The sequence below is a fragment of the Garra rufa genome, chromosome 7, assembly GCF_049309525.1.
Source record: "Garra rufa chromosome 7, GarRuf1.0, whole genome shotgun sequence".
NCBI lineage: Eukaryota > Metazoa > Chordata > Actinopteri > Cypriniformes > Cyprinidae > Garra > Garra rufa.
The window spans coordinates 35,733,034-35,746,834 of NC_133367.1; the positions used below are offsets into that span (position 1 = coordinate 35,733,034).

Below are 13,801 nucleotides of genomic sequence, written 5' to 3' on the forward strand. Positions count from 1 at the left end.
GCATGTTGCTAGCATGTATTAGCATGTTTCCAATGTGATTGGCATGTTGCTAGCGTGTTTTAACATTATTGACATGTTGCTAATCATGTTTCTAACATGATTAACATGTTGTTAGCATGTTTTTAACATGTTACCATGTTGTTAGCATGATTAGCATGTTGCTAGTATGTCTTTAGCTCGATTAACATGTTGCTAATAGTGTTTCTAACATGTTAGCGTATTGCAAAAGTGTTTCTAACAAGATTAATGTTACCATGTTTAAATGTTGCTAACATGTTTTAGCATGTTGCTAACATGTTTATAACATTATTGGCATGTTGTTAACATGTTTTTAACATTAAACATGTTGCTAATCATGTGTCTAACATGTTAGCATATTGCTAACATGTTTCTAACATGATTAACATGTTACCATGTTTTAACATGTTGCAAACATGTTAACACATTGTTAACATGTATTAACATGATTAGCATGATTATCATGTTGCTAGTATGTTTAACATTTTGACGTTTCTAACATGATTAACATGTTGCTAGCATGTTTTTAACATGATTAATAAATTGCTAATCATGTTTCTAGCATGATTAACATGTTGCTAGCATGTTTTAAACATGGTTAGTATGTTTAAGCTCGATTAACATGTTGCTAATTGTGTTTCTAATATGTTGTTAACATGTTAAATCAACATGTTAATCATGTTAGAAACATGATTAGCAAAATGTAATTGAGCTAAAAACATGCTAGCAACATGCTAATCATGCTAGCATCATGCAAATCATGTTAGAAACAGGTTATCAACATGTTAAAACATGTTAGCAGCATGTTAATCATGTTAGAAACATGTTTTAAACATGTTGTTTACCTGTTGTTTAACACGATTAGCATGTTTTTTTACGTTTTACCATGTTGTTAGCTTGTTGCTAGTGTTTTTAACATGATTAACATGTTGCTAGTCATGTTTCTAGCATGATTAGCATGTTATCACGTTTTAACATGTTGCTAACATGTTTTTTAACATGTTACTTAAGTTTCTAGTGTGATTAGCGATTAGTGAGTTAGTGATTAGTGTGTTGTTAACATGCTAACGTTTTTAACCTGTTGCTTAAACGTTTCTAATGTGATTAGCATGTTTTTAACATGATTAACATCTTGCTAATCATGTTTCTAGAATGCTTAGCATGTTGTTAACATATTTAACATTATTAATTGTTTTAACATGTTGTTAACATATTGTTAACATGTTTCTAACACGATTAACATTTTAAAAAGGTGATTAGCATGTTGTTAGCATATTGTTAACATGACTGACATGTTAATATGCTGATAAAATTTCCAGCATGATTAGCATGTTGTTAACATTATTTAACATGTTGTCTAGCAAGCATGAAAAACAAACAGCTAAAAACTGTTAAAACGGCTGATTTAACAAAAAAAAAAGCCAACCAACTTAATTATGACAAAGATTATACAACATTTTTAGTAGGAAAATTCACTCCTCATCCATTCTGATGGATGAGGAGTGAATTTTAATATGGCTGATTTATTATGGGGAGCTTTATTTTATTACAGTAAGCTCCAGATTGACCCTCAAGACCTGTCATAAACCCTGGGCTACACTCAACACATGCAAAGACCAAAAATTCACCTTTTAACCAGCTCTGTCTCAATGTTCCATTGATGAAAACAGTGAGCGAATAGCAGATGGCTGCTTGTGAAAGCGAAGTGAACGAAATCTTTCCATCTCAACCATGAGCTCACCTGTTTCACAATTGAGTTTACTGTTGATTGAGACGTTGGCCAGAAGCATACCTCGCAAAGACTATGCCACGTCGCTTATATTAGCGCGTGATTTAATGCCAGTGTGTTCCCACTGTCCCATCTCTCTATAATGGCCTTGGATGAGTCCATACACAGGAAACCACTTGTTGGTACAGCTGGGCGGCTTTTGCAGGCATCATTCACTTAAACATTTAAGCATCCTATCTTGATCTATCATGCAAAGACTGCCCAATGTCTGTCTGTAAGAAGCAAAACAAAGTATGATTAAATGTTCTAACCTTTTAAAGGTGCAGTACATCCAAAATATAATAAATTCTGTCATTGTTTATTGACTCATTCCAAACCTGCATGACTTTGTCTTCTGAACACAAAAGGAGATATTTAGCAGAAAGTTCACGCTGCTCTATTCCTTACTAGAAAGTGAATGGTGACCTTCTGGTGTCAAGCTGAAAGTGGAACACAAACTTGCCTTCACTTCGAAACTATGAGATACAGTCTGAAACGAGGGTCTGGAAGACATTAGCGTTGAGATATCTTAAACAAAATTTCCAAAATCAACTGTTTTGAAAGTGTACCCGGCTTCGACACCGATTTTAACTGATCCAGCAGAAATCTGTTGATGTAAGCCCGGGGGAAGTTGTTCCCTGCCGTATGATATGCTAACCACATTTGGCCTCTCTCACAGTCTCTCATCCACTCTTTCCAAGCCAACAATAACGGGTGACTATGGTTGAGTCAGCAAAGCGTTAATGTGTTTCCTCTACAGACCTTCCATGTTCCAACCGTTCATCTGGATGTATGTATTATATGTGTAGAATTCCAGTCTGAGGTAAAAAAAAATCACCACAAAATAATCAGTGTTAAATTATCTTTAACAACATTCATTTAAAACTAACTTTAGAAGAGTGACTTAGCACAAACCAAAGGGGCTCAAAACTGATGAAAGCAGTCTCATAGCATGCTAAGTGTTTCTAAGCTAAGTTATTACCATTTTTCAAAACCCTTTTGTACGACAAAAGGTCAGACTTACAATTTTTGCAAGGAAGACGATAAAATGGGTGAACAAATCTAATTATTTCCATAAAGTGGACATTATTCAGTCCTATAATGTCAAGCTGCTAGAGATTGCCCATTAGCATCATGCTAAATTAATTTACTCCTTTAAATGAACTATATTAGTGAAGTAACATAGGAATAGTGGCAAGGGTATAGTGGGTGATTTCGGACATAGTAGTATGATTATGTTACCCTTAAAGGAACACTCCACTTTTTTTGGAAATAGGCTCATTCTCCAACTCCTCCCCCCGAGTTAATAAGTTGAGTTTTACCATTTTGAAATCCATTCAGCCGTTCTCCTGTTCTGGCGATATCACTTTTAGCATAGCTTAGCATAGATCATTGAATCCTATTAGACCAATAGCAAGGAAGTTTGCTGCCGTAATATGGCCAAAGCAGGCGGAGTATTATCAGAAATGAGTTCCCAGCTAGTTTAGCATTTGCACATGTGCTGCGTTGTATTGCTGCTCCTGCTTCAGCCTTATTACGGCAGCAAACTTCCTTGACTATTACGCCGGAATGAAAGTGTAGTTCCTAATCTTATCAGCCTAGAAAATTGAAGCTTTGCATTTCCACCGGTCTTAGTACACGATATAACTACAGAAGAGTCAAGTTTTAAATAAGACAAATATCGAAACTCATTGGTCATTTTTGAACGCGATGCTATTGGTCTAATAGGATTCAATGATCTATGCTAAGCTATGCTAAAAGTGATATCAGCAGAACAGGAGAACGGCTGAATGGATTTCAAAATGGTAAAACTCAACCTATTAACTCGGGCGGAGTTGAAGAATGAGCCTATTTCCAAAAAAAGTGGAGTGTTCCTTTAAGGTTTTCAATAGGTTAGTGTATTCCAAAACAATGGCAAAATTTGCATGTACAAGATAAGCATTCAAAACTTACAGTCTCTAACTTTCCGAGTCGGCGCAGACCACAAAAAACAGAGGCACAAAACCCATTTTAACTTTATAGAGAATGTGGCAAATGTTACTGAGCTCAGCGGCTCTGACCCAAGCTAATATGTGACCCTGGACCACAAAACCAGTCTTAAGTCGCTGGGGTATATTTGTAGCAATAGCCAAAAATACATTGTATGGGTCAAAATTATTGATTTTTCTTTTATGTCAAAAATCATTAGGAAATTAAGTAAAGATCATGTTACATTAAGATTTTTTGTAAAATTCCTACTGCAAACCTATCAAAATGTAATTTTTGATTAGTAATATGCATTGTTAAGAACTTAATTTGGACAACTTTAAAGGTGATTTTCTCAGTATTTTGATTTTTTTGCACCCTTAGATTCCAGATTTTCAAATAGATGTATCTCGGCCAAATATTGTCCTATCCTAACAAACTATACATCAATAGAAAGCTTATTTATTGAGCTTTCATGTGATGTATAAATCTCAGTTTTGTAAAATTTAACCTTATGACTGGTTTTGTGGTCCAGGGTCACATATAAACAATACACTATCGGCCATTTCAAAAAGGGGGTGGGGCTTCTTGATATGTCCCACCCTCTCTTCGTGTTCCAGTTGAAATTACATCAACACAGAATACCGCTGTGCGTTTCAAAGCACTTCAGCGGACCTTTAAGGATTCAGGAGTCAAGCAACCAAAGAATAAAATTAACATTGTGCTAACAACTATTCAGAATACATTATCAACACCAGAGAAGCAATGACCTGATATCCACTCAAAACACACCTAGAAACCGTCTGGGACACTATCAATCACTAACAAACAACGAGAAAATGCAACAACCTAGCCAGCTACAAGAAACCGCCCAAAATGAAAGCATCAACCAAACAGCAATGTGCTTAACCACCACCCATTCAGAACATGTAATTAATCGCAGAGCAATGCACTGGCAACTACCCAGAACAGCCTAAGAATCGCTAAGAAACACACTAGCAACCATCTAGCAAGATCCAAGAAACCACATAGTATTTTAACAACCAAATAGAAATATGCTAACCCACTCAGAACATGTAATTAACACCCTACCAAACAGAAACATGATAACAACCAACTAGAGCAATATGGCCCCGGGATAGGCAACATCAATCCTGGAGTGCAGCTCCAAACCTAATCAAACACACCTGAACAAGCTAAGCAAGGTCTTCAGAATTACTAGTGCTTCAGACAGGTGAAGTTTTTTTTTTCTGGGTTGGAGCTCAACTCTGCAGGACGTCGGCACTCCAGGACCGATGTTACCTATCCCTGATTTAGCCATTGCAAAGCAATGTCCTCACAGTCACCCAGAACATGCTAACTGAATTTAAATGGTAACATTTAAATCCTATTTGGTCAAAAAAGTATTTTGTCTGGAGTCTACATATAATTAAAACAACAGATAAAAGTAGGCCCTTGCCATCCCTCAAAAACCAGCATGAACCCTCTGAACTGGTATGACTAGCTGTTTTTTGAGGTTTCAAGTTGGTCTACCAGCTTGGAAGATCCACAAACAAGCATGTTCTGAAACACAGCTATCACCTAATCTGGATTTTCCAGCAGGATGTCATTTAGCAATTAGACACTGGCGGTTTGAGCAGAACGGAAATTTATCTGTGAGAGTTCCATGTAATATGACAACTCTCAGATGTTCTGAATAAGCCAGGGCTTTCTACAACACACGACCCGAATGGCTGTAACAATGGTTGAACAATGTTTATTCATCTCCAAAGAAAAAAAAAACACTCTTAACGTGGAGTACAGAACAAAAACATTAATGTGTGGTAAACCTGTACACAGAATTACATCTGATAACCACCACAGAGTGTCCAATAATGCTAAACTCAAAGTATCCACTAGAGGGCACTAAATTGCTCCCTCTAAGTCTAAAAGCCTAAATGAAGCCTTTGCTAATTAAAACAAAAAGTTTTCAAAAAGAGGTCTGTCTTGAACGAATGAGTAAGAACAAATGACGAAGACTTCCGGATGTGAAGGAACTTCACTGATCTAGAGCATTTCTGAGGAGATTCTTCACTTCTCTTTCTTACCAGCGATTCTTTTCGAGCGCCGGAGACCACCAACATCACCCTCGGGGGCCTTTGGGGCAGTGGTGGGTTTGGAGGGTTTTGGTGCAGGAGGTTTGGAGGTTTTTGGAGCAGGGGGACGTTTGGAAGTTTTTGGAGCAGCAGGAGAAGCAGGAGGAGAGGCAGGAGGTTTGGGGAGTTTTGGAGCAGCAGGACGCTTAGAGGTTTTTGGAGCAGGAGAACGTTTGGAGGTTTTTGGAGCAGCAGGAGAAGCAGGAGGAGAGGCAGGAGGTTTGGGGGGTTCTGGAGCAGGAGGAGAGGCAGGAGGTTTGGAAGTTTTTGGAGCAGCAGGAGAAGCAGGAGGAGAGGCAGGAGGTTTGGGGGGTTTTGGAGCAGCAGGAAGTTTAGAGGTTTTTGGAGCAGGAGGATGTTTGGAGGTTTTTGGAGCAGCAGTAGGTTTGGATGGTTTTGGAGCAGGACGAGAGGCAGGAGGTTTGGATGTTTTTGGAGCACCAGGAAGTTTGGAGGTTTTTGGAGCAGAAGGAGAGGCAGGAGGCTTGGGATCTGAAGGGGGTTTGCGGGGTTTAGGGGTTGTAGAGAGTTTGGTTCCTCCGTGGGCTTTTTGCCGTGGTTTAGCTGACTGTGGTGCTTCCTATGTGAGTTGAAAAGAAAATGTATTTACTTAAAATTTGTAGGTATAGATTAAAGTCCCGTCACAACAAGAATGATAGCTGTACTAATAGCTATATTAGCGCTCACATAAACAGACGATAATTGCACTGCAGTTTTACCATCTGCCACTAGAAATTTGGTTGACAATTTACCTTTTAGTGCTTAAACCTGTTATGTACACACACAGTAACAAGGCTGGGACACACAAAGCCGTAGTAGTATAATAATGTAACATAAACAAAGAAGCACTTACAGACCATGTTGAATGTCAGTTATGTTGATTACTTTATATATTTTAAGCAGCTCATGTTGTTATCAAAATATTTGCATACTGGAATGTGTGGGTAAGATCATGTAACAGTTATACAGTCATCTCTCTGCTGCATTCATTCTCCTTTAATTCTCAGGCACTGACTTATTCGCTAAACTGAACATTCAATCAGAGTTCTCACTCTCACCGACGGCCATGATATCGACTTTACATGTTGAATCGGGCAACCATCGGCTTAGTGTGTCTTGGCCTTTAAATTTATGGGAGTGACAACGGCTTTCTATAACTGAATTAACTCCTGAAAAATTTCTTAATTTGTGTCCTGAAGATGAACAAAGGTCTGACGGGTTTGGAACAACTTGAGGATGACTAATTAATGAACGAATTTTCATTTTTGGGTGAACTAATCCTTTAAATCCATAAACTGGATTGCTTTATGAGCCGAGACCAAACATCAAGCCCAAAGACGCTTAATAAGCATCGCTTATAATAAGTGGACATGGCAACCCTTCAAGAACAAGCTCTGCGAAGCAAACCTCCAAACATAAAACACAACGGCTCTGGTGACAATGGTTAAGTTCAGCCCTTTATGAGCTGAGCTCAAACATCAAACCCTAAGATGCCTAATGAGCATTGCTTATAATAAGTGGACATGGCAACTCTTAGTGAGCTTTGCGAAGCAAACTTCCAAACATAAAACACAACGGCTCTGTTGATGTTGATTGTGTTAAAAGTGTGCCGTTTACAAGCTAAGCGGAGACGAAACATCTCGCCGTAAAGGCCTTTCCACACTGAGCGCGAGGCGAATCGCCAATGAATGGTGCTTTCACACCGAGCGCAAACCGATTGTTCGCCTTCTGCTAATTCACGCCTGCACGCTAGGTGGCGTCGACCAACAATGCATGTTTCAAGATAAAGTTTGGTTCTACGTCAGAAACAAAAACAATCTATAATGCTTACAAGAAAACATCGTAAAATATAAACAGAAGTAAAATTAGCCTCATGCCACATTTGAAAATGTATATAATTATTAATGTACTTGCTGAAAACCCACTTTAAACTATTATCGAGTGCTTGTAATAACTTCTCATTGTGATCTGCAGTTGATTTTGTTTCTATAATAGGCAGACATGCACTCTTGTGTTGTTTAATAACACCACACAGCTTATTATCATATATATATATATATATATATATATATAATATAACAATCATATATCTGTTTGCTTTCATATTTCATGTGTAGAACAGCAAAAAAAAATGTTTAAATTTTTTTTTTAAATGGAAGATCTAGAGTGAGCGCACTTTGATTCACGAAACATTCACGCACATGGAAGAAAAGGGACCTGTTATCCTCCAGGTCACATAATTCAGTGGAGAATTAATAGAAATTATATTAAGAAAATGTGGGAATAACCATCTGTTCTCAGATGCAATGATAACACGAGAGCACCCTCTTCTCTCTTGAAATACTCTTCTTCTGTGTTTGTTTACACTGGTTTTCGAAACACCGCCACCACTTTCGTCCTTTCGTGCAATGGCAGTTGCTCCGGGCACATGATGTAATGCTCAAATCTTATTGGATGGCTGTGTTTTCGCTTTGCGAAACTAAAAAGATTCGTCGGACTGGTTGTTTAAAAAGAAAAAACAATCTTTTTCAGTGCACAAATATTCGCGGCCTATGTAGAAGCATCCATACGAATCTGTTGTTTTATTCCAGTGCGTCATCTCGTGCGATATTCGTTTTCGCTTTTTCACGCTCAGTGTGGGAAAAGGCCTTAAAGGAACACTCCACTTTTTTTGGAAATAGGCTCATTCTCCAACTCCCCCCCGAGTTAATAAGTTGAGTTTTACCGTTTTAAAACCCATTCAGCCATTCTCCTGTTTTGGCGATATCACTTTTAGCATAGCTTAGTATAGATCATTGAATCCTATTAGACCAGTAGCATCACGTTCAAAAATGACCAACGAGTTTTGATTTTTTTCCTAATTAAAACTTGACTCTTCTGTATTGTGTACTAATACCGGCGGAAAATGTAAAGCTGCGATTTTCTAGGCCGATAAATTTAGAAACTACACTTCCATTCCGGCGTAACAGTGAAGGAAGTTTGCTGCCGTAAAATGGAAGCAGCAGGTGCAGTAATATCACGCAGCGCCTGAAATCAGTTCCCAGCTAGGTTAGCATTTGCACATGTGCTGCGTGATATTACTGCGCCTGCTTCGGCCATATTACGGCAGCAAACTTCCTTGACTATTACGCCGGAATGGAAGTGGAGTTCCTAATCTTATCGGTCTAGAAAATCGCAGCTTTATTTTTTCCGCCAGTATTAGTACACAATATAACTGCAGAAGAGTCAAGTTTTAAATAGGACAAATATCGAAACTCGTTGGTCATTTTTGCACGTGATGCTATTGGTCTAATAGGATTCAATGATCTATGCTAAGCTATGCTAAAAGTGATATCGCCAGAACACGAGAACGGCTGAACGGATTTCAAAACTCAACTTATTAACTTAGGGAATTAGGGAATGAGCCTATTTCCAAAAAAAAAGTGGAGTGTTCCTTTAAGACACTTAATAAGCATTGCTTATAATAAGTGGACATGGCAACCCTTCAAGAACGAGCTCTACACAGCAACCTACCAAACACAAAACATAACGGATCTACTGATGGTGGCTGAGTTAAAATCGAGCACATTAGCTGGAAAATAACATGATGATTCCAATGATATCATTCCTTCATGTCGATATCTTTGTAGATGTGTGGACATCTCTCAATTAGAGTGATTATTAAAACTTTATACTGTTACCATGCCTGTCGTAACAGGCCTTTATTCTGTTTGAACGTCTGCGAAGGGCTAAAATTACCAGATAGGAAATAGCAAACAGTAGTCAAAAGTGATCCACTAACCTCTTTACAGGACAGTCGGGATTCCAGAGCAGATATTTCTGCTGTCAGTGCATCTATGTTTACCTTCACACACAAAAAAACAGAATCATCTGATGTGCAAAACATTCAAGAGACACATTTCGAACAATGAGTCATGAAGATGTGCTCTTGCAAGCAGTCACCTTTATTTGGTTGATGTTCTCCTTATAGCTGTCAATGTCCTTCGTGAGTTGCTTCTCTTTAACTCTGAAAAGACAACAAAAAGCAGTTTAGCATGTTGAGAAGAGACGTAAAACTTCTAAAAAAATTAGTGATTGAGCTAACTGTTGTACACAATAAAAGTGAAAAAAACATCTCACAGATGTACAATTTGGGACACAGAAGACTCAGGGGTTTGAAACCACCCAGAAGCAACCGCATGGCAACATTTTATCATCATGCTGAGTATTTCATGGGTAAGTACTACTAGAAAAGTCATTCTTTCATTGTGTACAAGCTGTCTGGTTAATACCTCAAGACTTGCGCTTTTTCCACCTCTGTCTTGAGTTTGCTGACCTCTGTCTTCTCCTCAGCAGTAGTGCAGTGCACATCAGCAACCTTTAGCTTAGCAAGGAGAGCTTTGAGATCAAGTCCTTCCAGCTGACTGGAGCTCTGGGACCTCAGAAGTATTTCCATGGAAATTTGCTGTATACGTTCACATGACAACACCTTGAACACCAGAGCCACAAATATTAAAATCAGGCAGGAGTTTCACAAGCATCACAATAAAAATGGTGCATTTGAAGAGAAAAAAAAAAAAAGAGTATCATGTATTACCTTAGAAAGCTCTGTTTGTATTTTGTCAAGTGCAGCAAGGTGCATGTCCCGCGTTTGCTTTGTGCTGTTCAGAGACTTCTGCAAGTCGCTTAACTCTTGCTGTAAACCGAAAAAGTCATGAAAATGTCCTCTTGGTTTAATTTAATTATTAAGATGATGATAATCAGTTCAAGCATAATACCTACTGTATAGAGTGTTTTCATCAAATGGCCATATTGGCAGCACTAAATGTAAACAATTCTATCTGAAAAGATGCGTTCATTGACCTGTGACTGTTGAATTTGCTTTTTCCATTTGGTTTGGTAGACAAACTCCAGGTCTGTGTCTGTCCACTGGTATCCCTGCATCCCCTGGATGAAGATTTCAGGGTCTGCATTTCCAGGTGTTGCTGAACAGCAATAAAAAGCAATACAATAATACTGCTCAAGAAATGTGAGTATATATGTTGTGGTGCCATTACTAACAAACATAGGAACATAGAGCGATATATGAATGTGACAATGCTTATGTCAGTGCACATATAAATCACCTGATGCAGCTGTAGAGCTAGACCTCCTGACGGACTTCCTCTCATCTTTAACTTTAGGGTGCTGGAGAACTTCATTTGATCCATTGCAAGAAAGGTGTTTAGTTATTTCCTTGAAAGGATTTCGGAAGGTTTAGTTATTTCCGTGATGTGATTCTTTAAAGAAAGTTTTTTTTATATATAATATTAATAAATGACTTACTTTTTTATCTTTTGAAAAACTGATACATTTACTTTTTTTTTTTTTTAAGTATTTTTAATGTTCAGAGAGTATCTAGCTGGGTCAATTTTGTCTCAAATCAACCAAAGTTCAAAAACTTCCCCCAGCTCAAATTTTGCCAATATGTTTTTCTGAAGAAAGATAGACATGTATAGTGATGAAAGCCAGAATATTAAATGTCATGGATCATTATTTACTGAGTTTTCTACATAGATTAAAAGAGAGTAAAAATGATTTCAGGAAGATGGCAGCATCATAATGTTATTTTTACACAAAGATGGGTAGGTCTGTTTGTAAGATCTGCCCTGATAGCACACGTACATCTCGGAGACGTCTATTTGACGTCTGTATTTACATCTGCAAGACGTAGTGTGCTCATCTGCAATATGTCTATTGGACGTTTCCTATCAGATGTCAAATAGAGTCTATTAGATGTCTTTAAGATGTTTATGAATTAGAATGTATGTAAAACTGACATCTTACAGACATCTGCCAAATGTTTGTGCACAGCAGATGCTTTCCAGATCAAGAGATCTTTAACAGATATCTTGTATACGTATGTGTGCTATCTGGGTGTTGACTTTAGCCATCTTTGTTGCATTTTGTGCCAATGGTGACTATTCAAAAATGGGGAAACAGCACTTTTCAAGTTTTTTCTCTAAAGTTTGCATGCCTGTAACTCAAGGGTCCAGTTTCATAGACAGGGCTTAGCCTAAGCAAGAATTAGGCCATAGTTCAATTAGGACATTTGTCATCTGTCAATGCAAGTTTCTTACAGTTGAAGCAGCTCAGACTTACATTTTAGTCTAGGACTAGGCTTAAGCCTTGTCTGTGAAACCAGGGGAAGAAGTTTTAAAGATATCTTAATGCCCTTTTAGACACGGGGTCTTAACAAACTTTCCTTTCGGCGTCTTCGTTTTAAAGACCCTATATGGTTTGTTTCCAGAGATGTTGGAATTTAAATATGGTTCCAAGAGTAAATCTTTAAATTTTACACATTTTCAGAGGTCAAAAACCAAATGTGGGTCACTTCGCAAAAATATAACAAAGTGACCAACATTTGGTTTTCAATCACTGAAACTGGGTGATATTCAACAATCTGGAAAAGGAGCCTCATTGAGCTCCCCATATCTCTAGGACTAAATGATGTAGGGCCTTGAAGATTCCAAAGAAAAGATAATTAAGAACTAGAATCCAAGACCATATTGCGATATCTTTAATACTTCTTGAGTTATAGGCATCCAATCTTTGGAAATAGAATATTGATGGCACTCAGACAGCCATGTTCAATGCAGTTGTTTTGACAAAAGGAAACGAGATACATCTCTAGTTTCAAAATTGTTTGGTCTTCAAACATTCCTCTTTAAAAGTAAAAAAAAGTATCATATTTTTGCAGAATTGACCAACATTTGGTTTTTGACCACTGAAAATGTACGCGATTTAACAATTTACTCCTGGGGCCATATTGACATTTCAGTCTCTCTGGAACTGAACCTTATATGACCTTTAACACAAAGATGCCAAAGGGAAAGTATGTTAGGACCCAATATCAAAAAGTCTATTAAGATATCTTTAACACTTCTTGAGTTACAGGCATGCAACTTTGAAAAAAGACCATTTTTAAATGGTCACCGTTGGCACATAATGCAACAAGGATTGCTAAAGTCAACAGATTTTACTAACAGACCTACCAATCTCTGTGTGGAAAATAGCATTATGTTGCTGCCATCTTTCTGAAAGTCTTTTTCAGAATTTGGCTGTGAATCTCAGGAGAAAATTATCTTTCGGACCCCCCTCTACATGTCTTAATTATTACTCTGCCATAGAGCAGAAATAAAACACAAACTGTACATTTGTTCATCATGTGGCTTATGTCACAAAATTAAGCCTATCTATCATACAAACAGCTGAGGACAAGCCGTAATTCTCATGATAAAAAAAAAAGGATTAACAGTGAAAGTTTTGTTTGTTTACCTGGCCACACGGCTCATCTTTGAGCACTTGTCCTGATGTTGACGAACCATTTGGTTCGATGAAACTGTGTGTTGTGACTCTTTCACTTTTGGATGGAGGTGTCCTCTCTAACTGTCGCCCAGCAGGTATAGTATCTGAATGTTCATCGATTATTGATTGCGCTAGTGAAGCCGCATCAAACGAATCCAAATTACGCACATTTTTGGTGCGTTTAATTCTGCCTCCCTTCGAGCTCATATGATCTGCCGGTGTTTTAAACTCCTAAGATGTACAACTGAGATCGTTTGAAAAACAATTCTACAATCTTGACGCTCTCTAAAACTTTTAAAAGTGACCTCAATCAGAGAGAAGCGAATCCATGTGCTTATAAACTGAGTATTGGCATTTGCGGCCACTAGGGGACGATAATAAACTGTTACAATTGTTATTGCCAAGCTGTTGATTTCATAACAGATGCACTATAGCCTATATTGTTAGCTAGTTTCCCTCGTTAATATGAAATGTATGTTTTGTATTACATATAGGCCTACCAACCAGGTTTCACTATAAAAGTTCAGAATTGTTATGTTTACTCAAAAGCCCTCTACAGCTCAGATTGTTGCAATGATTTAAGTTAACT

General features: G+C 37.8%; 1 protein-coding gene across 1 annotated transcript; it reads right to left on the minus strand.

Moving 5' to 3' along the window:
* Window positions 1-5,821: 5,821 nt before the first annotated feature.
* On the minus strand, window positions 5,822-13,419 carry LOC141338142 (uncharacterized). The gene is made up of 8 exons (XM_073843701.1): window positions 13,183-13,419; window positions 10,992-11,100; window positions 10,729-10,850; window positions 10,463-10,561; window positions 10,158-10,354; window positions 9,829-9,892; window positions 9,668-9,730; window positions 5,822-6,466 (listed from the first exon to the last, which is right to left on the minus strand). Exons 1-8 carry the CDS (start codon window positions 13,417-13,419, stop codon window positions 5,822-5,824), a joined length of 1,536 nt encoding a protein of 511 aa, XP_073699802.1.
* Between the last annotated feature and the right edge of the window lie 382 nt (window positions 13,420-13,801).